This window comes from Pristis pectinata, chromosome 13, assembly GCF_009764475.1.
Source record: "Pristis pectinata isolate sPriPec2 chromosome 13, sPriPec2.1.pri, whole genome shotgun sequence".
Classification (NCBI taxonomy): domain Eukaryota; kingdom Metazoa; phylum Chordata; class Chondrichthyes; order Rhinopristiformes; family Pristidae; genus Pristis; species Pristis pectinata.
The window spans coordinates 1,384,418-1,406,742 of NC_067417.1; the positions used below are offsets into that span (position 1 = coordinate 1,384,418).

Genomic DNA, 22,325 nt, shown 5'->3' on the forward strand with positions numbered 1-22,325 from the left:
GTTTCAGAAAACACTGACTCACAGGTGACAAATTCCTCCAGCCTCCTTTTCCTTCTTTTGTTTCACAGAATCAATAAAAATGCATCAGGCACACTCATACACTGATCCAGGCCAGGAAGTATGACATCTGATTAGCACATGAGAATGAAAGCATAACAATGAATCAGAACATTCTGTGAACAGTCCTTACCCATAGTTGATCGCTTCTCTGTACTCCAAGTCACTGGTGCATTTGAAGGAAAATGCAAGAAAGGTTTATTTGGCTGGTTTTAGGAAAAACTTGTTCAAATGTTCAACAGGGTTGAAGTAAACCTTACTTCTTTAGTGGTCTTAAAATCTAATCCTTAATAACTCCAAACAAATGTCGAAGTCTCATTTCTCCATATGAAATACATTGTGCTTTGACAGCAGTGATAAGGAAATAAAGCAACATCTATTGATGCCAAGGAGAGTGTTACAATCCCTCAATAAACCACAGCTCCTTCAATGAGCACTCCAGGAAAGCACCCAAAGCCAGTGATGGCATTAACAGTAGTGCCAAAATACTCCCGACACAATTATGCTCCAGGAGAGAAGCAGGTTATCCCTAAATAAAATGCATTTCAAGTTTTAATCAAATTTAGCACAGTCTCATCAGGAAAGCTTCTGAATGATCTCATCCTGAAACATTTATTTCTTTATGAGATTTGAACCACAGATCCTGGATACAGTGGGATCTTGGCGGGCAGATGGAATCACTACGTTACCTTTAGGAGTGTTTACTGCCAGTTCTGTGCTGTTGAAGTCACAAGCATGTACAAGAACAAGCAGTGAGCCAGCTGCAGTTCACATACATGAGGAACAAGGCAAATGTCAAATGAAATTCTGTTCTCAAAGCTTCATGCATTCACATGCACAGCAGGGTAAAATCAGCGGACTCGCAAAATAATTCCAGAGCCCAGTTCAACCACTTCTCATATCCAGCACAGCACGGGTATGAGATACTAATTGAGGGGGGCTCCTTGTCGTGGATAGTGCTGACCTTCTTGACTGTTCTCGCAGCTGCACTCATCCAGGCAAATGTAGAATATCCGAGCACAGTGCTGACTTGTGCCTTGTTCTTGGTAAAAAGCTTTGTGGCATCAGGAAGAGTCACTTGCTGCAAGATACTCAGCCTCCAAACTGTTCTTGTAGTCAAACATTTGTGAGAATGGTCCACCTGAGTTTCTGGTTCATAGTAACCTCCCCAGGATGTTGAAAGTGGGAGCTTGGCGATGGCAATGCCATTGAATGTCAAGGATAGGCAGTTGGGTGCTCACATTGGGCATGTCATTGCCGGGCACTTCTATAACATAAACATCACTTGCCACTTATCAGCCCAGGCCTGAATGTTGTTCAAGTCTTGCTGCATGCGGATGTGGATTGCTTCATTTGCTGAGGATTTGCAAATGGAGTTTAACATTAAACAAACAGCAAACAACCCCAATCACCTTAAAATGGAAGGTAGATCAATGAGGAATCAGCTGAAGGTGACTGAACTACGATACTGCCCTTAGTGCTACAGTGATGCCCTGGAATGGGGTTGGTTACCTTCCAATAACCACAACCATCTTCCTTTGTGTCAAATATGACTCCAACCATTGGAATGTTTTCCCCATGAATTTTAGTTTGATCAAGAATCCTTGATGCCACGTAGTCAAATGTCGCCCTGGTGTCAAGGGCATACCTCACCGTGGAAAATTTTTTTGGTTCATATTTGGACATAGGCTGTGATTAGACTGGAGCTGAGTGCTCCTGGGAAAGAAAAAGTAGGCAACTGTGAGCAAGTCATCGGAGAGGAAGTTTTGCTTGATAGAACTATTGATGTTATGTTCCATCACTATGCTTACGATTGGTAGTAGTCTGACTGGGCAGTAATAAACTGGATTGGAATTGACCTGCTTTTTGTTAACAGGATATATCTGAACAATTTTTGACATTGTCAGCTGCATGCCAATATTATTATTGGAAACACTTGGCTAGAAGCAGGGCCAATTCTGGAGTGCAAGTCTTCTGTACTACATGAGGGCTGCTCTCCGTCAACAATGCCTTTGCTGTATCCGCTGCTCTCAGCCACTTCTTGATATTAAGTGGAGCGAATCAAGTTGGCTGGAGATGGTGAGAATCTCAGAAGGATAGAAAGATAAATTATCCACTCAGCACTTTTAGCTGAATATGGTTGCGAATGTTTCAGCCTTGCTTTTAGCATTCTCGTGCTGGGCCCTGCCATTGTTGAGGATTGGGATGCTTTTGGAGCCTCCTCTTTCCATTAGCTGTTTAATTGCCCACCACATTCTGCTGGTCGAGAGATCCTTTGGCTCCATCAACAGCACGTTGGTTAGCATACATTTAGTCCTGTACTGCAGCTTCACTGGGCTGGCACCTCATATTTAGATATGCTTGGTGCTATTCCTCACTGAGCCAGGGTTGATTCCCTGAGTTGAATGCAATGGTACAGGTTAGGCCACAAGGTTACAGGTTGATGGAATTAATTTCTACTGCTGCTTATGGCCCACAGAGCACACCACGTGTGCCCAGTTTTCAGCTGCCAGGTCAGTTCCGAGTCCTGATGAAGGGTCTCGACTGTTCATTTCCCTCCATAGATGCTGCTTGACCCGCTGAGTTCCTCCAGCACTTTTTGTGCGTTGCTCCAGATTTCCAGCATCTGCAGTCTTTCTTATGTCTTCAAATTCTGAGTCTAGCCCATTTAGTAAGTCCCACACTATAATAATTTGATGATTTCACAAACCAAGAAAATACTTGCAAGACTGTGAATGGCCTGAATGGTTTGGAAGAATTTTTTTTTTTATTTTTAAGTGATGCCAATAATCGACTTTCCAATATGACCAAACCACCATCCCTGGGGATTCTGGGGGACACAACCTCCTGCTCACAAAGCCATGCTGACTATCCCTAATAAGACTATACTTTTCCAGATGTGAGTAGATCCTATCCCCAAGAATCTTCTCCAATAATATCCCTATCACTGATGTAAGGCTCAAAGGCCTATTTTCCTGGTTTGTCCCTACTGCCCTTCTTAAACAGGGGAACAACACTGGTTATTCGCCATTCCTCCGGGACCTCACTTAAAGAGGATTCAAAATATCTCTGCCAAGTCTCCAGCAATCTTTTTTTTTGCCTTCTCTCAACAATATGGGACAGATCCCAGGAAGCCCTGGGGATATAATTCACCTGAAAGCTCTTCAAGAGACATAACATTTCTTTCGGGGTATCAACATGCCCTAGAATATCAGCATACCCCTCCCTGATCTCACTTCCCTCGATGCCCTTCTCCACGGTGAAAACCGATGCAAAGTACCCATTTAGTACCTCACCCACTTCATCTGGCTTCAGGCACAACTCCCCTTCTTTGTCCTTGAGTGGTCATACCCATCCCCTGGTTACCCTTTTGTTTTTAATGTATGTATAAAATGTGTTATTTTGAGACTGACCTGCAGTTGCACCTACCAGAGGAAACCAACTCTGCATCCACCCTGTTAAGCCCCATAAGAATTTTTTAACAAGATGACATTTCATTCTTTTGAACTCATAAGACAAATCTGCCATCCAAGGAATCAATAATCACAAGGCTATCTGTCTTTCCACAACAAGACTGTATACAATATTGCAAATACAGTCTCCTATATTTTACCTCTGTTTTTACTGTGGAAAAAGACAAGATGAGTGCAGAATTTGAGACAGTTAATGGGGACGTCTTGGAGATAGTCCACGTTACGGAGGTGGTGGTGCTAGATGTCTTAAAATGTATGAAGGTAGATAAATGACCAGGGCCTGATCATGTACGTCCAAGAACACTGTGGGAGGCTGCAGAAAAAAATTGTGCGAGCCCTGGCTGAGATACATGCAATCATTAGTGATGGGTGGAGTGCCAGAAGATTAGAGGGTGGCTAATATTGTGCCTTTATTTAAGAAAGGCTTAAAATCTGGGGGGAAAAGTCTGGGAACAATAGACCAGTAAGCCTAACATCTGTGATGGGTAAGTTACTGGAGTGGATTCTGAGGGATAAGATTTACATGCATTTCGAAAGACAGGTGTTGATTAGGGATAGTCAACATGGCTTTGTGCATGGGAGGTTATGTCTCACGCATCTGAGTTTTATTTGAAGTAACCAAGAAGGTTGATGAGGGCAGGGTGGTAGATGTAGTCCATATGGACTTCAGTAAGGCCTCTGATAAGGTTCCACATGCAAGGCTGCTCTGGAACGTTAGATCGCATGGGATCCAGGGAGAACTGGCTAATTGGATGGCTTGATGGTAGGAAGCAGAGAGTGATGGTGGAAGGTTGTTTTTTGGACTGGAGGCCCGTGACTAGTGTTGTTCCCCAGGGGTCAGTGCTACTTGTCATCAATATCAATGATTTGAAGAAGAATCTATAGGGCATGGTTAGCAAGTTTGCAGATGACCAAAAGACCACCAAAAGATGTGGTGTTGTTGACAGTGAAGGTGGGCATCAGGATTTAAAGAGGGATCTTGATCAGCTGGGCAAGTGGGGTAAAGAATGGCAAATGGAGTTTAATTTGGATAAGTACCAGGTGTTGCATTTTGGGAAGACAAATGAGGGTAGGACTTTCACAGTGAACAGTAGGGCCCTGGTGTGTGTTGAAGTCCAAGGTCGGTCTGTTCTACAAGTACAAAGTGGCGTCACAGGGAGACAGAGTGATGAAGAAGGTTTTTGGCATGCTGGCCTTCATCTGTCCATAGAACAGTACAGCACAATATAGACCCTCGCGGCCCACCATGTTGTGCTGACCTTTAAGCCACACCTAGGACTATCTAACCCCTTCCTGCCACATATCCCTCTATTTTAAATTCCTCCATATGCTTATCTAACAATCTCTTGAACTTGACCAACTTATCTGCCTCCAGCACTACCCCAGGCAGCGCATTCCATGCACCAACCACTCTCTGGGTGAAAAACCTCCCTCTGATATCTCCCTTGAACTTCCCACCAATTACTTTAAAGCCATGCCCTCTTGTATTGAGCATTGGTGCCCTGGGAAAGAGGCGCTGGCTGTCTACTCTATCTATTCCTCTTAATATTTTGTATACCTCTATCATGTCTCCCCTCATCCTCCTCCTCTCCAAAGAGTAAAGCCCCAGCTCCTTTAGTCTCTCCTCATAATCCATATTCTCTAATCCAGGCAGCATCCTGGTAAATCTCCTCTGCACCCTTTCCAATGCCTCCACAACCATCCTATAATGAGGAGACCAGAACTGGACAGAGTACTCTAAGTGTGGTCTAACCAGAGTTTTGTAGAGCTGCATCATTACCTTGCGGCTCTTAAACTCGATCCCACGACTAATGAATGCTAACATCCCATAAGCTTTCTTAACTAGCCTATCCACCTGTGAGGCAACTTTCAGTGATCTGTGGATATGAACCCCCAGATCCCTCTGCTCCTCCACACTACCCAGAATCTGGCCATTAACCTTGTACTCTGCCTTGGAGTTAGTCCTTCCAAAGTGTACCACCTCATACTTCTCCGGAGTGAACTCCATCTGCCACTTGTCAGCCCAGCTCTGCATCCTATCAATATCCCTCTGCAATCTTCGACAGTCCTCCACACTACCCACAGCACCACCAACCTTTGTGTCATCTGCAAACTTGTTAACCCACCCTTCTACTCCCTCATCCAAGTCATTAATAAATATCACGAAAAGTAGAGGTCCCAGAACCGATCCTTGTGGGACACCACTAGTCACAGCCCTCCAATCTGAATGCACTCCCTCCACCACAACCCTCTGCATTCTACAGGCAAGCCAATTCTGAATCCACACGGCCAAGCTTCCCTGGATCCCATGCCCTCTGACCTTCTGAAGAAACCTACCATGCGGAACCTTGTCAAACGCCTTACTAAAATCCATGTAGACCATATCTACTGCACTACCCTCATCAATCTTCCTGGTCACCTACTCAAAGAACCCTATCAGGCTTGTGAGACAAGATCTTCCCTTCACAAAGCCATGCTGGCTGTCCCTAATCAGTCCATGATTCTCTAAATGCTCATAGATCCTATCTCTAAGAATTCTTTCCAACAGCTTACCCACCGCAGACGTAAGGCTCACTGGTCTGTAATTCCCTGGACTACCCCTGCTACCTTTTTTGAATAAGTCGACAACATATGCCACCCTCCAATCCTCTGGTACCATTCCCATGGACAACGAGGACTCAACGATCCTAGCCAATGGTTCAGCAATCTCCTCCCTAGCCTTGTGGAGCAGCATGGGGAATATTCTGTCAGGCCCCGGGGACTTTATCTGTCCTAATATTTTCTAACAGCTCCAACACATCCTCTCTCTTGATATCTACATGCTCTAGAACATTAACCTTACCAACACTGTCCTCAGCGTCATCAAGACCCCTCTCCTTGGTGAATACTGAAGAGAAGTATTCATTGAGAACCTCACCAACTTCCACAGCTTTCAGGCACATCTTCTCACCTTTGTCTCTAATTGGTACTACCTTTACTCTCGTCATCCTTCTGCTCTTCACGTATGTGAAAAAAGCCTTGGGATTCTCCTTAACCCTACTCGCCAAGGCCTTTTCATATCCCCTTCTTGCTCTCCTCAGCCCCTTCTTGTTCCTTCCTTGATACCCTATATTCCTGCCTAAACCTTATGTATGCTGCCTTCTTCCTCCTAACTAGTTGTTCCACCTCTCGTCACCCATGGTTCCTTCACCATGCCATTCTTTCTCTGCCGCACCGGGACAAATTTATCGCTAACATCCTGCAAGAGCTCCCTGAACAACGACCACATCTCCATAGTACATTTCCCTTCAAGTCATGGCATTGAGTATAGAAATTGGGATGTTATGTTGCAGTTCTACAAGACACTGGTGAGGCCGCATTTGGAATATTGTGTTCAGTTTTGGTCACCCTGTCATAGGAAAGATGCCAGTAAGCTGGAAAGAGTGTGGAGGAGATTTATGAGGATATTGCCGGGACTCAAGGGATTGAGTTATGGAGAGGTTGAGCAGGTTGGGAATTTATTCATTGGAGCACAGGAAAATGAGCGGTTATCTTATAGAGGTGTATAAAATCATAAGGGGCATATATAGGGTGAACACGCACAGTCTTTTTCCCAGGGTTGGAGAATCAAGAACTAGAGGACAGAGGTTTAGGGTGAGAGGAGAGAGATTTAGTAGGAATCTGAGAGGCAACATTTTGACCCAGATGATGTTCAGTGTATGGAACGAGCTGCCAGAGGAAGTGGTTGAGGCAGGTACATTAACAACCTTTAAAATGTGGGCAAGTGGGATGAGCTTAGACGGGAATGTTGGCTGGCATGGACCAGTTGTACCAAAGGGACTGTTTCTGTGCTGTACAAGTCTCTGACTTTATAAAATTGAAGCAATGCATCTTCAGTCTTGTACTTCAATCCTCTTGCATGAAAGGCCAACCTTTGTTTGGTTTTGTTATTGCTTGCTGTACCAACATGTTAATTTTCAGTACAAGAGCTCCCAGGTCCCACTGAACATCAACACGTTTCAATCCCATCATTTAATAAATACTCTTCCTTTATTTGTCAAGCAAAGCAGAAGACATCAGTTTTTCCACATTAGGCTCCATTTGCCATGTTCTTTCTCATTCATTGAACTTGCCTCCACACCCTTTCACAACTGTTGCAAACACACAAATTGTAAACAGTTGGGGACTCAGCGCAATCGCTGCTGCACTCCACTGGTTACAGGCTCCCACCTTGAAAATGACCCACTTATTCCTGTTTTCTGTCCATTAACCAATCCTCAATTCACATAAATACATCTCCCCAAATACCTTGTGCTACAATTCTGTTGAATAAACTCTGGTGTGGCACGTTATCAAAGGCCTTCTGAAAGTCTAAACCACAAGTGGTTCACTCTATTCTGCTTATTACAAACACAAAAAAAAATTCTTAAGAAAATCTACGTCAACCCCACCCAATCTTTTTATTACTGTCCTGGTATCACTTCCCTGACAAGTGTCCAGAATGGGCATACAGGTGATAAAGAATGGTACACGATCTTGAACGAGTCACAAAATGCCAGCAACATACAAGACCTTCAACAAAATAATGCAGAAATGAAATATTAAGATATGAGGGAGACAATTCAAGCCATTAGCTCCCTGTTCCCAGGTGTCCAACTTCTGTAGAAGGCTAAAACTAGCTCCTTTTGTCAATACATTTCTCACTAGCAAGTGGCAGCACAATGTTCTCCTGACCATCAAGAAAACTTATGCTCACCCTGGCTCTCTGATGTCTCTTGCAACACGATAATTCCAGTCTCGATAAAAATCATTTTCTTTGTCAAAATCATCATCTCCAATGGTGACATTGAATCGCTTCTCCTCAAAGTCTGGCTCCTGTTCCTTTCTGATGGTAGCCTTCTTCAACATCTGAAAATAAAAAGTTTAGAAATTGAGGAGACATCCTTGTACCAGCTCGGCAAGATTCTCACAATCTTTGGTCTTTCCATTTCCCCCACAGGGGTTGAACTTCAGATGCTTTGTTTGACGCCTTGACTGCAACATTTTAAACATGAGCTGCAATTGTCGAGGCCTATGGCAGAAGCCTACAAGAAAGAACGACCACTTTTGGTACTAAGCCTATTGTACACTAACCTCCCCGCAACCAAGTGCAACAGAGTGGTTCAATTCATTGCACACTTGCCAGAGACTCTGTTCCAGGTACAAACCTCACTCCAGAGCCTAGAACCCATAATCCAGGACAACTCTTCAGAGCAGTATTAAAGGACTGCTATGCTGTTGTAAGGGCAATGGCTCTGCTATCAGATAAAGATGAGTTACATAGAACATTACAACATAGTACAGGCCCTTTGGCCCATGATGGCCGACATTTTATCCTGCTCTGAGATCTATCTAACCCCTCCCTCCCACATAACCCTCCATTTCTCTATCATTCATGTGCCTATCTAAGAGTCTCTTAAATGTCCCTAATGTATCTGCCTCCACCACCTCTGCCGGCAGTGCGTTCCGTGCACCCACCACTCGCTGTGCAAAAAACTTACCTCTGACATCCCCCCTTATACCTTCCTCCAATCACCTGAAAATTATGCCCCCTCGTGTGAGCCATTCTCGCCCTGGGAAAAAAGTCTGACTGTCCACTCGATCTACGCCTCTCATCATCTTGTACACCTCCATCTAGTCACCTCTTATCCTCCTTCACTCCAAAGAGAAATGCCTTAGCTCGCTCAACCTATCTTCATAAGACATGCCCTCCAATCCAAGCAGCATCTTGGTAAATCTCCTCTGCAGCCTCTCAAAAGCTTCCACATCCTTCCTATAATGAGGCAACCAGAACTGAACACAATACTCCAAGTGTGGTCTAACCAGAGTTCTACCTCAACAAATGAAGGCTAACATACCATACGCCTTCTTAACAACCCTATCAACCTGTGCGGCAACTTGGACGTGGACCCCAAGATCCCCCTTGCTCCTCAACACAGCAGTTAGGGTTAGGGTTAGGTTGTGAGTTAGCGGGCAGTGGGAAAATTATCGTTCCTGTGTTTATTGATCTTGTTACTGGACGTGGATCCCAAGATCCCCCTTGTTCCTCAACACAGCAGTTAGGGTTAGGGTTAGGTTGTGAGTTAGCGGGCAGTGGGAAAATTATCCTTCCTGTGTTTATTGACCTTGTTATTGGAGATTCAGTCTCACTGGATCCTGCCACTTTGATCTGGCCCATGCCTTCATTATCCTGGTTCCGCTCCACTCGCCTTTATGGTTAGGGTTAGAGTCCTGCCATTAACCACGTATTCTGCCTTCAAATTCGATCTTCCAAAGTGTATCACTTCACACTTTTCTGGGTTGAACTCCATCTGCCACTTCTCTGCACCTTATCAATGTCCTGTTGTAATCTACAGCAACCTTCTACACTATCCACAACACCACCAACCATCATGTCACCTGCAAACTTACTAACCCACCCTTCCATATCCTCTCCAAGTCATTTATAAAAATCACAAAGAGCAGGGGTCCCAAAACAGATCCCTGCAGAACAACGCTGGTCAGCGACCTCCAGGCAGAATACACTCCATCTACAACCACCCTTTCTTCCATGGGCGAGCCAATTCTGAATCCACACAGCCAAGTTACCCTGGATCCCATGCCTCCTGACTTTCTGAATGAGCCTTCCATGAGGAACCTTATCAAACGCCTCACTAAAATCCATGTACACCACATCCACTGCTCTACCTTCATCACTGTGCTTTGTCACATCCTCAAAGAATTCAATCAGGCTCGTGAGGCACAACCTTCCCCTCACAAAGCCATGCTGACTGTCCCTAATCAGACTATGCTTCTCTCACTCTCCATAAATCCTGACTCTAAGAATCTTCTCCAGTAATTTGCCCACCACTGAGGTAAGACTCACTGGTTTGTAATTCCCAGGGTTATCCCTACTCCCTTTCTTGAACAAAGGATCAACATTTACCACCCTCCAATCATTTGGCACTACTCCTGTGGCCAGTGATGATACAAAGATCATTGCTAAAGGCACAGCAATCTCTTCCCTCGCTTCCCGTAATAACCTTGGATATATCCTGTCTGGCCCCAGTGACTTATCCAACCAAATGTTTTTCAAAGTTCCAGCACATCCTCTTTCCTCATGTCAACATGTCCTAGCATATCAGCCTGTCGTACGCCATCCTCACAAATGTTAAGGTCTCTCTCACTGGTGAATACTGAAGCAAAGTATTCATTAAAGACCTCCCCTACCTTTTCCGACTCCAGCACTTCTTTCCTCTTTTATCCCTGATCGGTCCTACCCTCACTCTCATCATCCTCCTATTCTCTACATATGTGTAGAACGCTTTAGGGTTTTCCTTAATCCTACTCGCCAAGGCCTTCTCATGCCCCCTTCTAGCTCTCCCAAGTCCATTCTTAAGCTCCCTCCTGTCTGATCCATGCTTTCTAAACCTTTGGTAAGCTTCTTTCTTCCTCTTGTCAACCACAGTTCCTTCACTCTATTATCCTTACCCTGCCTCAATGGGACAAATTTATCCAGAACCCCACGCAAATAATCCCTAAACAACCTCCACGTTTCCATTGTGCACTTCCCCAAGAACATCTGTTCCCAGTTTACACTTCCAAGTTCCTGCCTAATAGCATCATAATTACCCCTCCCCCAATTAAATACTTTCACCTATCATCTGCTCCTGTCCCACTCCAAGGCTATGGTAAAGGTCAAGGAGTTAGGGTCACTGTCTCCAAAATGCTCTCTCACTGAGAGATCTGAAATCTGATCAGGCTCACTGCCTAGTACAAGGTCCAGTATCGCCTCTCTCGTCAGCCTGTCCACATATTGTGTCAGGAATCCTTCCTGGACACACCTAACAAACTCTGCCCCATCTATCCCCTTTACACTGAGGAGGTGCCTATCAATATTAGGGAAGGTGAAATGACCGATGACAACCACCCTGTTATTTTTCCACCTTTCCAAAATCTGCCTCCCAATCTGCTCCTCAGCGTCTCTGCTGCTATTGGGGGATCTATAGAATACTCCCAATAGAGTGATCGCTCCCTTCCTGTTTCTGATTTCCACCCACACTGACTCAGTGAACAATCCCTCCAGGACGTCCTCCCTTTCTGCAGCTGTGATACTGTCCCTGATCAGCAAAGCCACTGCCCCACCTCATTTATTCTCCGTCCCTCTCCCTTTTGAAACATCTAAACCCTGGAATATCCAGGAGCCATTCCTGCCCTTGCGACAGTCAAGTCTCTGTAATGGCCACAGCATCAAAGTTCGTGTGCTTACCCACGCTCTAAGTTCATCAGCCTTGTTCTTGATACTTCTCACATTAAAGTAGATGCACTTCAGCCCATCCAAATGACTGCAATTTTGCCCTTTCAACTGCCTATCCTTCCTCAGTCTTTCTACACTCTGCGTCCACTTGTACACTAAATGAACCAACCTCTGACCTATCACTCAAGTTCCCATCCCCCTTCCAACCTAGTTTAAACCCTCCCCAACAGGTCTAGTAAACCTGCCTGCAAGGATATTGGTTCCCCCTCCAGTTCAGGTGTAACCCGTCCCTTTTGTACAGGTCATACCTTCCTCAGAAGAGATCCCAATGATCAACAAATCTGAAACCCTGCCCCCTGTACCAACTCCTCAGCCACGCATTCATCTGCCAAATCATCCTATTCTTACCCTCACTGGCACATGGCACATGCAGCAATCCAGAGATTACTACCCTTGATGTCCTGCTTTACAGCTTCCTACCTAACTCCCTATATTCCCCTCTTCAGGACTTCATCTCTTTCCCTACCAATGTCATTGGTACCAAAATGTAACACTGGCAGTTCACCCTCCCCCTTCAGAATGCTGTGGACCCGAGACGTCCCTGACCCTGGCACCCAGGAGGCAACATACCATCCGGGAATCTCTTTCACGTCCACAGAATCTCCTGTCTGCCCCCCCTACTATGGAATCCCCTATCACTACTGCTGTCCTCTTCTCCCTCATTCCCTTCTGCACCACACAACCAAGCTTAGTGCCAGATACATTTTGTATTATCTAGGGCACATTACTATTTACCTCTTTTGCATGTCGCAGGCCTCTCTCCCACGCACTCTCTGCTGGAGGCTCCAATGGAATAGGTGGCATCAATTCTTCAATTACTGGAGCTCCCTAGTCCCAAGAGAGAAGAAACTTTGTTAAACCAAACACTGTCAATGCTTAAGTGTGTACAAACGATAAATCAATGTCTGAATTCCCAGCAGTCAGACAGAATCTGCAGTTTATCCTGATAAAGACAAAGACTTCTGTCAGCAGAACTGGGAACTGCAGCGGGCACTAGAGGCATGAAACTGAATTTTCTACATCTGGCAAATGGAAAGGCAACATATTATTCCATGCACATGCATTCTATACCCAGAGAACCAACATGCCTTGATTTGGCAGTTCCTTTGCCCCATCCAGCCCACCAACAGTTGGACCTCGTCCAAGGGAGGCAGAATAGATTTTAAAAAGTAACCAGATAATCTGGCACACATTCGTGGCATCCAATTACTGACAAAGTCAGGACAGGACAGGTACTCAACAGGTAGATAAATTAGTACTGCAAATAGAGAAGCCCAAGATCCAGGTTTTAATTCAACTAACACAGGTGGATTAGGAAATTTTTCTCTGAAACTACTTTTCCCTGCAACAACAACAACACAAAATTCTGGAGGAACTCAGCAGGTAAGACAGCATCTATGGAGGGAAATCAACAGTCGACATTTCAGGTCGAGACCTTCATCAGGACTGGGGAGGATGGGGGCAGAAGCCAGAATAAAAAGATGTGGGGGGGGGGGGGGTGGGGAAGGAGGGGAGGACCACAAGCTGGTAGGTGATAGGTGAGTCCAGGTGAAAGGGGGAAAGTCAGGTGGGTGGGGAAGGGGGGATTACAGGGAGTGATGTGAGGAGCTGGGAGATGATAGGTGGAAGAGGCAAAGGGCTGAAGGAGGAATCCAGTAGGTGAGGGCAGTAGACCATGGAATAAAGGGAACGAGGTGGGGAACCAGAGGGAGGTGATGGGGGGGTGGGGCGGGCGCTGAAGAGAAGGGGTTACTGGAAGTTGGAGAAATAGATGTTAATGCTATCGGGTTGGAGCTATCAAGGTGGAATATGAGGTGTTGCTCCTCCAACCTGCATCTGGCCTCAAGGTGGCAGTAGAGGAGGCCATGAATAGACATGTCAGTGTGGGAGTGGGATGAGGAATTGAAGTGGGTGGTCACCGGGAGACCCTGGCTGTTGCGGCAGACAGACCGAAGGTGCTCGACGAAGTGGTCACCCAATCTGCGTCAGGTCTCACCAATGCACAGGAGGCCGCACCAGGAGCAATAAATGACACCCTCAGATTCACAGGTGAAGCGCTGCCTCACCTGGAAGGACTGTCTAGGACTCTGAATGGTAATGAGGGAGGTGGTGTTGTGGCAGGAGTAACACCTTGCACAGTTGCAGGGATATATGCCAGGAGGGTGATCGATAGGGAGGAATGAGCAGACATGGGAGTCGCAAAGGGAACGATCTCTGCCCCGGGGGGGTGGGGGGGGGAGATGTGTCTGGTGGTGGGATCCCATAGGAGATGGCAGAAGTTGCGGAGAATGGTGTATTGTATGCGGAAGCTTTTGGGGTGGTAGGTGAGGACAAGAAGAACCCTACGCCTGTTACTGTTATGTCCAGAAGTTAGGGGGTGGGGGTGGTGAGGGCAGGCGTACAGGAAATGGAGGAGATGCGGGCGAGGGCTGCATTGATCACGGTGGAAGGGAAACCCCATTTACCAAAAAAAAAAGAGGACATGTCAGATGTCCTGGAATGGAAACGTAATCCCGAGAACAAATGTGGCGAAGGAACTGGGAGAAGGAAGTTTCCTTGCAACTATTTTGACACAACAGCATCACCTGCAGGTAGGTCCCACAAACTGCAGAGCTGTGTGAGCTCTAAGATGTCAGCTGAAAGGGTCTTGGGGCACTGTCAATGCTGAAGTGTATACAAATACCTGTGAAGCTTCAGATATGAAAACCTCAACAATAAATTGGGTTGTAGAGCTATTTGGAGGATTCTGTGCCATTTCAAGTTTAATGTGAATGCAACGTGATTGTTCTAAATTCCCAAACATCAAACAAGTATTGGGTGCAGTTATCCCTAACTCTGCAGTGGATAAAATGCTTATATAGATTAAAATGGAGATCGCTGAACTATGAACAGAAATACATATAATACTTTAAGCGTGGTCTCATCAATGACTTGTAGAATTGCAACATGACATCCCAACTCTTATACTCAATATCCTGCCAAATGAAGGCAAGCGTGCCAAACACCTTCACCATCCTGTCTACCTGTGTCACCACTTTCAGGGAACTCTGTACCTACACCCTCAGCTCTCTATGTTCTATAACACTCTCCAGGGTCCTAGCAATTACTGTGCATGCCCTGCCTTGGTTTAAAACCAAAATGCAACACCTCCCACTTGTCCGAGTTAAATTCCATCTGCCATTCCTTGGCACTCTTCCCCAGTTGATCTAGATCCTGCTGTAATCTTAGATAACCTTCTCCACTGTCCACCACACCACCAATTTTGGTGCCATCCACAAACTTACTAACCACATTAACATTGTCATCCAAAAGCAGTAGACCCAGCACTGATCCTTGAGGCACACCACTGGTCACAGGCCTCCATTCTGAAAAATAACCCTCCACTACCACCCTCTGCCTCCTTCCAGCAAGCCAATTTTGTATTCAATTGGCTAGCTCATCCTGGATCACCTTCCAGACCAGCCACCATATAGGACTTTGTCAAAGGCCTTGTTGTGTAGAATGTAAATGCAGACCAGACCAATCCTATCAATTTGACTTTGTAAAAATGATCAAAAGTCCCTGACTACCACTAGAGAACGTGGATATGTGGATGGGTTAGGGAGTTTGTGCAAGTGAGGAAGAGAGCCCAGAGTAGGTGGGGAGGAGAGAGAGTTTGGAGGTAGTGGTGAGAGCCCACAGCGAGGGGAGTCAGACATCTAGTGGGATGAAGATTTACCCCCAGCCTGGGGGGGGGTTCTACAAGTATGCGAAGAGTAAGAAGATGAGATGCGAAAGGATAGGGCCTATCAGGTGCAGCAGTGGGAAAGTGTGGGTGGATCTGGAAGAAATAGCGGAGGTACTTAATGAATACGTCAGTATTCACTACGGAAAAGGATCTAGGGGATTGTAGTGGGGACATGCAGTGGCCTGAAAGGCTTGAGCACGTAGATATTAGAAAAGAAATGGTGCTGAGACTTTTGGAAAGCATCAAGTTAGATAAGTTGCCCAGACCGGATGAGATGTACCCCAGGTTGCTGTGGGAGGCGAGGGAGGAGATTGCAGAGCCTCTGACTATGATCTTTGCGTCGTCGATGGAGACAAGAGAGGTTCCGGAAGATTGGAGGGTTACGGATGTTGTTCCCTTATTCAAGAAGGGGAGTAGGGATAGCTCAGGGAATTATAGACCAGTGAGTCTTACCTCAGTGGTTGGTAAGCTGATGGAGAAGATCCTGAGAGGCAGGATTTATGAACATTTGGAGAGGTATAATATGATTAGGAATAGTCAGCATGGCTTTGTCAAGGGCAGGTCCTGCCTTACGAGCCTGATTGAATTTTTTGAGGATGTGACTAAGCACATTGATGAAGGGAGAGCAGAAGATGTAGTGTATATGGATTTCAGCAAGGCATTTGATAAGGTACCCCATGCGAGGCTTATGGAGAAGGTGAGGAGACATGGGATCCAAGGGAACATTGCATTGTGGATCCAGAACTGGCTGGCCCACAGAAGGCAAAGAGTGGTTGTTGAAGGGTCGTATTCTGAGTGGAGGTCGGTGACCAGTGGTGTACCTCAGGGATCTGTACTGGGACCCTTACTCTTTGCGATTTTTATAAATGACCTGGATGAGGAAGTGGAGGGGTGGGTTAGTAAGTTTGCGGATGACACAAAGGTTGGGGGTGTTGTGGATAGTTTGGAGGGCTGTCAGAGGTTACAGAGAGACATAGATAGGATGCAGAGTTGGGCTTAGAAGTGGCAGATGCAGTTCAACCCAGATAAGTGTGAAGTGGTTCATTTTGGTAGGTCAAATATGTTGGCAGAATATAGTATTAATGGTAGGACTCTTGGCAGTGTGGAGGATCAGAAGGATCTTGGGGTCTGAGTCCATAGGACGCTCAAAGCGGCTGCGCAGGTTGACTCTGTGGTTAAGACGGCATATGGTGTATTGTCCTTCATCAATTGGGCAATTGAATTTAGGAGCCGCGAGGTATTGTTGCAGCGATATAGGTCCCTGGTCAGACCCCACTTGGAGTATTGTGCTCAGTTCTGGTTGCCTCACTACAGGAAAGATGTGGAAGTCATAGAGAGAGTACAGAGGAGATTTACAAGGATGCTGCCTGGAATGCAGAGCATGCCTTATGAAAGCAGGCTGAGGGAACTTGGCCTTTTGTCCTTTGAGAGACAGAGGATGAGGGGGGGAACCTGATAGAGGTGTATAAGATGATGAGAGGTATTGAACGGGTAGATAGTCAGAGGCTTTTCCCAGGGCTGAATTGGTGGCCACAAGAGGACATAGGTTTAAGGTGCTGGGGAGTAGATATAGAGAAGATGTCAGGGGTAAGTTTTTTACTCAGAGAGTGGTGAGTGCGTGGAATGGGCTGCTGGAAATGGTGGTGGAGGCGGATACTGTAGGGTCTTTCAAGAGACTGTTAGATAGGTACATGGAGCTGAATAAAACAGAGGGTTATGGGTAAGCCTAGTAATTTTTAGGGTAGGGACATGTTCGGCACAGCTTTGTGTGCTGAAGGGCCTGAATTGTGCTGTAGGTTTTCTATGTTTCCACATTAATTCACAAGGCTACTTCCTCTATGTTATCTTAACCAACATGGTCTAATTAGAAGCAAAATAAGAGACATACTTGGGATTCAAAACCAATGGCTTATTGCGAATTAGTGAGTTCAAATTCAATTTTATTGCATGGGATTCTGAGATCTTCAATAGGGTCATTTTCTATGAATCCATTCAATCATTTATGAAAACCCAGCAAAAACACAAGACTTTTGGAGAATCTGCAAGGATTTCAAGAACCTCACCTCATTGGCCCAGGCAACAAAAAGTAAGGCACACTTGTTCACTCCTCCAATTTGTTCTGGGCTCAACAATTTCTCCCCTCACTGTAACTTTATTTTGACTTAGGAATGGTGGAACTTGAATTTCATAAACGAGAATACTGAACACTGGCATCTCAAGATTTCACAAATATAATTAAAATCTGTACTCACCAGGACATGCGTTTCCTGGAAAGAAGACAAGAAGAAAGGGTGTTAAAACAGAAGCAAACAAGTGGCTTGGTATTAAATGTCTGCCTCATTTCTGGACTGGACTAACTTGCACTGTTAGATTAGTAATGGCTGCTGTAACTGCTCCATGTTTGACACCTATTCTCTAAAAACTATTTTTTTTTACTGCAATAGTCTGGTCAATTCTTCAGATTCATTTCAACCACATCTGGAATCTAGAGGAGCGGTGCTAAACTGTTCCCTTTGTGGCTGCACAGGTGAGTACAATAGAAGCTCGGGGGTTACACAGTTTGCCCACCTTCCCACTAATCTTAAATTACTAATACAAACAGGTTCAGGGTTCACCCACCAAGGATATGGCATAGCTGAGAAATGCCCGTCCCAAAACTCCATCCTATTGATAATTGTAACAAATCATCAGGATAAAGCTACAGAAATAATGGGGTAGAATTGGCCAGAGGGCCAATTTCCCAAGGGATAAGGCCAGAAAATGCTTTTCAGCCTAGATGTTTATACCTTCACCTATCAGATCTTCTGTTGGGTTTCTTATGTACTGGAGATACAATGATCCATTCTACAAAAGATACTATGTTACCTGCATGGGTTTTATTTTCTTTATTCTTATGAATGGAAGTAGCTAGTGCATGGCTTTTTTAATAAAACATCAGGAAGATGATGCTCGCGTGTGTACATATTTCGAGGCCAAGTTCCAAGTCATGATTAGCTCTTTCACAGAAGTGTATGTGGAGTATATTAAACATCTGGAAGGTGATCCATCCTGAGACTGACCGAGTGCAGTCTCACAGCTGATCATGCTTGTTAATGTATTTGTACAATGCGCATGCTGTATAATGTGCATTATATTATGTGACGGAGGATTTTATCAGCTGGTAGGGTTTAAGAATTAGGATTGAATAGTCAGGATTGCAGGGGATAGAGCCCATGGGCAGTGAGGGATAAGAAAGCAGACACGGGAATTCTGGATTCTGAAATTGAGATACCTTGTCTGGAGGGGGAGGTTTATTGAACACCTGCAGTGTGGTCCTGAATTTAGGGGCAACCAAGAAAGGCATTAGCATCCCCAGTGATGAAAATTCACGGTTCAGAGGCTGAAGTTTAGTGGAAGCACATCACTGCAATAAGCTAAGGATGGTTGTAGATGAAAGGAGAGACAAGAATAGAATGGATCAGATGTTTGAATGTGCCGGAGGAGCAAGGGGGTCTCAATAAAGCTCACACCACCACAGCAATTTGGTGCAGCCAAAACAACTCACTTCAATAGATGGAATTAAAATTCCCAAATAAAAAGGGGAGCCAAGGGGTAGGGAATACAAGGAATGACAATGTGAAACTGCCAGGCATTACTTTGGCAAAGCCAAATTGAATTCTTACAAGTTTATTACAATAGTAATTTGGTTTGTCCCCTTTGACTCTCACCAACTTTTACCGATGCACCATAGAAAGCATCCTAGCTGGATGTATCACGGCTTGGTACGGCAACTGCTCCGCCCAGGACCGCAAGAAGCTGCAGAGGTTTGTGGACACAGCCCAGCGCATCACGGACACCAGCCTCCCCTCCTTGGACTCGGTCTTTACCTCTCGTTGTCTTAGTGTAGCAGCCAGCATAAACAAAGACCCCACCCACCCGAGACATTCTCTCTTCTCTCCTCTTCCATCGGGTAGAAGATACAGGAGCCTGAGGGCACATACCACCAGCTTCTACCCCACTGTGATAAGACTACTGAATGGTTACACCCGAACCAGAAGGGGGCCAATATCCTTGCGGATATCGTGGCTATTACTGAGACGTGGCTGACGTCAGGGCAGGAGTGGATATTGAATATTCCTGGTTTTCGGTGTTTTAAGAGAGATAGGGAAGGGGGGAGAAGAGGAGGAGGGGTGGCGATACTGGTCAAGGACACTGTTACGGCTGTGGAAAAGACGGATGTTGTAGAAGGATCATCTCTAGAGTCCGTATGGGTGGAATTAAGGAAGAAGAAAGGAGCAGTTACTCTACTAGGAGTATCTATAGGCCCCCCGGTAGCAGTAGAGATATAGAGGAGCAGATTGGCAGGCAGTGTTTGGAGAGAGCAGAAATAACAGGGTTGTTATAATGGGAGACTTCAACTTCCCAAATATAGACTGGAACCTGCTTAGTGCCAAAGGTTTGGATGGGACGGAATTTGTTAAGTGTGTCCAGGAGGGATTCCTGACGCAGTACGTTGACAGGCCGACTAGAGGGAATGCCATGTTAGATCTAGTTTTAGGAAATGAACTGGGACAGGTGAAGGATCTATTGGTGGGTGAGCATTTGGGGGACAGTGACCATTGCTCCATAACCCTTAAAATTGTCATGGACAGGGACAGGTGCAGAGAGGACAAGAGGTTTTTCAATTGGGGAAGGGCTAACTACGAGGCTATAAGGAGAGAACTTGGGAGTGTAAATTGGGATGTCCTTTTTGAAGGAAAATGTACCATGGGGATGTGGTCGATATTCAGGGATCTTATGCAGGATGTTAGGGATAAATATGTCCCGGTGAGGCAGAGAAGGAATGGCAGGGTGAAGGAACCGTGGGTGACGAGAGAGGTGGAACGACTTGTTAGGGAGAAGAAGGTAGCATACGTGAGGTATAAGCAGCAAGGTTCAGACAGGGCCTGTGAGGAATATAGAGTAGCGAGGAAGGAACTTAAGAAAGGGCTGAGGAGAGCTAAAAGGGGACACGAAAAGGCTTTGGCTAGTAGGGTTAAGGAAAATCCCAAGGCCTTTTTCAAGTACGTGAAGGGTAGGAGGATGGCTAGGGTGAAGGTAGGTCCGATTAAGGACAAAGGTGGGATAATTTGCCTGGAGGCGGTGGAAGTGGGAGAAGTTCTAAATGAGTACTTCGGTATTCACCAGGGAGAGGGGTCTTGATGATGCGGAAGGGAGTGCTGGTAGGGGTAATGTTCTCGAGGTTGTTGATATCAAGAGAGAGGATGTGTTGAAGTTGTTAAATAATATTAAGACAGATAAATCTCCGGGGCCTGACGGGATTTTCCCCAGGCTGCTTCGAGAGGCTAGGGAGGAGATTGCTGAACCGCTGGTAAGGATCTTTGAGTCCTCGTTGTCTACAGGGGTGGTGCCGGAGGATTGGAGGGTTGCGAATGTGGTCCCCTTGTTCAAAAAAGGTAATAGGGATAGGCCAGGGAATTATAGACTGGTGAGTCTCACATCTGTGGTGGGTAACCTATTAGAAAGGATTCTAAGGGATAGGATTTATGAACACCTTGAGAATCATGGACTGATTAGGGACAGCCAGCATGGCTTTGTGAAGGGAAGATCTTGCCTCACAAGCCTGATAGAGTTCTTTGAGGAGGTGACCAGGAAGATTGATGAGGGCAGTGCGGTGGATTTTAGTAAGGCATTTGATAAGGTTCCTCGTGGTAGGCTTCTTCAGAAGGTCAGAGGCCAAGGGATCCAAGGAAGCTTGGCTGTGTGGATTAGGAATTGGCTTGCATGTAGAAAGCAGAGGGTTGTGGTGGAAGGAGTGCCCTCGGATTGGAAGGCAGTGACTGGTGGTGTCCCGCAGGGATTGGTTCTGGGACCTCTACTTTTTGTGAGATTTATAGATGACTTAGATGAGGGGGTGGAGGGCTGGGTTAGTAAGTTTGCGGACGACACTAAGATAGGCGGTGTTGTGGATAGTGTGGAGGGCTCTCGGAGCTTACAGAGGGATATTGATAGGATGCAGAGCTGGGCTGACAAGTGGCAGATGGAGTTCAATCCGGAGAAGTGTGAGGTGGTACACTTTGGAAGGACAAACTCCAGGGCAGAGTACTGGGTAAATGGCAAGGTACTTGGCAGTGTGGAGGAGCAGAGGGATCTGGGGGTTCATATTCACAGTTCATTGAAAGTTGCCTCACAGGTGGAAAGAGCAGTTAAGAAGGCCAATGGGATGTTGGCTTTCATAAGTCGCGGGATTGAGTTTAAGAGTCGCGAGGTGATGATGCAGCTTTACAAAACTCTAGTTAGGCCACACTGAGAGTACTGTGTTCAGTTCTGGTCGCCTCATTATAGGAAGGATGTGGAGGCATTGGAGAGGGTGCAGAGGAGATTTACCAGGATGCTGCCTGGATTGGAGAGTATTGAATATGAGGAGAGGCTTAAGGTGCTCGGGCTTTATTCACTGGAAAGGAGGAGGATGAGAGGAGACATGATAGAGGTATATAAAATATTGAGAGGAATAGGTAGAGTAGACAGTCAGCGCCTCCTTCCCAGGGCACCAATGCTCAAGACGAGAGGTCATGGCTTTAAGGTTATGGGTGGGAGGTTCAGGGGAGATGTCAGAGGGAGGTTTTTCACCCAAAGAGTGGTTGGTGCATGGAATGCACTGCCTGGGGTGGTGGTGGAGGCAGATACATTGAACAGGTTCAAGAGCTTGTTGGATAGGCATATGGAGGAACGTGAGGTAGAGGGATATGCGGGAGGAAGGGGTTAGGTAGTGTGA

The 22,325-nt window shown here is 45.8% G+C and overlaps 1 protein-coding gene across 1 annotated transcript in view; it reads right to left on the bottom strand.

The window, feature by feature from the left end:
- zc3h18 (zinc finger CCCH-type containing 18) overlaps window positions 1-22,325 on the bottom strand; it is a 185,936-nt gene that overhangs the window by 122,859 nt on the left and 40,752 nt on the right. Inside the window, 3 exon segments of the mRNA XM_052028145.1 lie at window positions 8,266-8,417; window positions 12,580-12,672; window positions 17,824-17,838. Coding sequence (XP_051884105.1) covers window positions 8,266-8,417; window positions 12,580-12,672; window positions 17,824-17,838 — 260 coding nt within the window.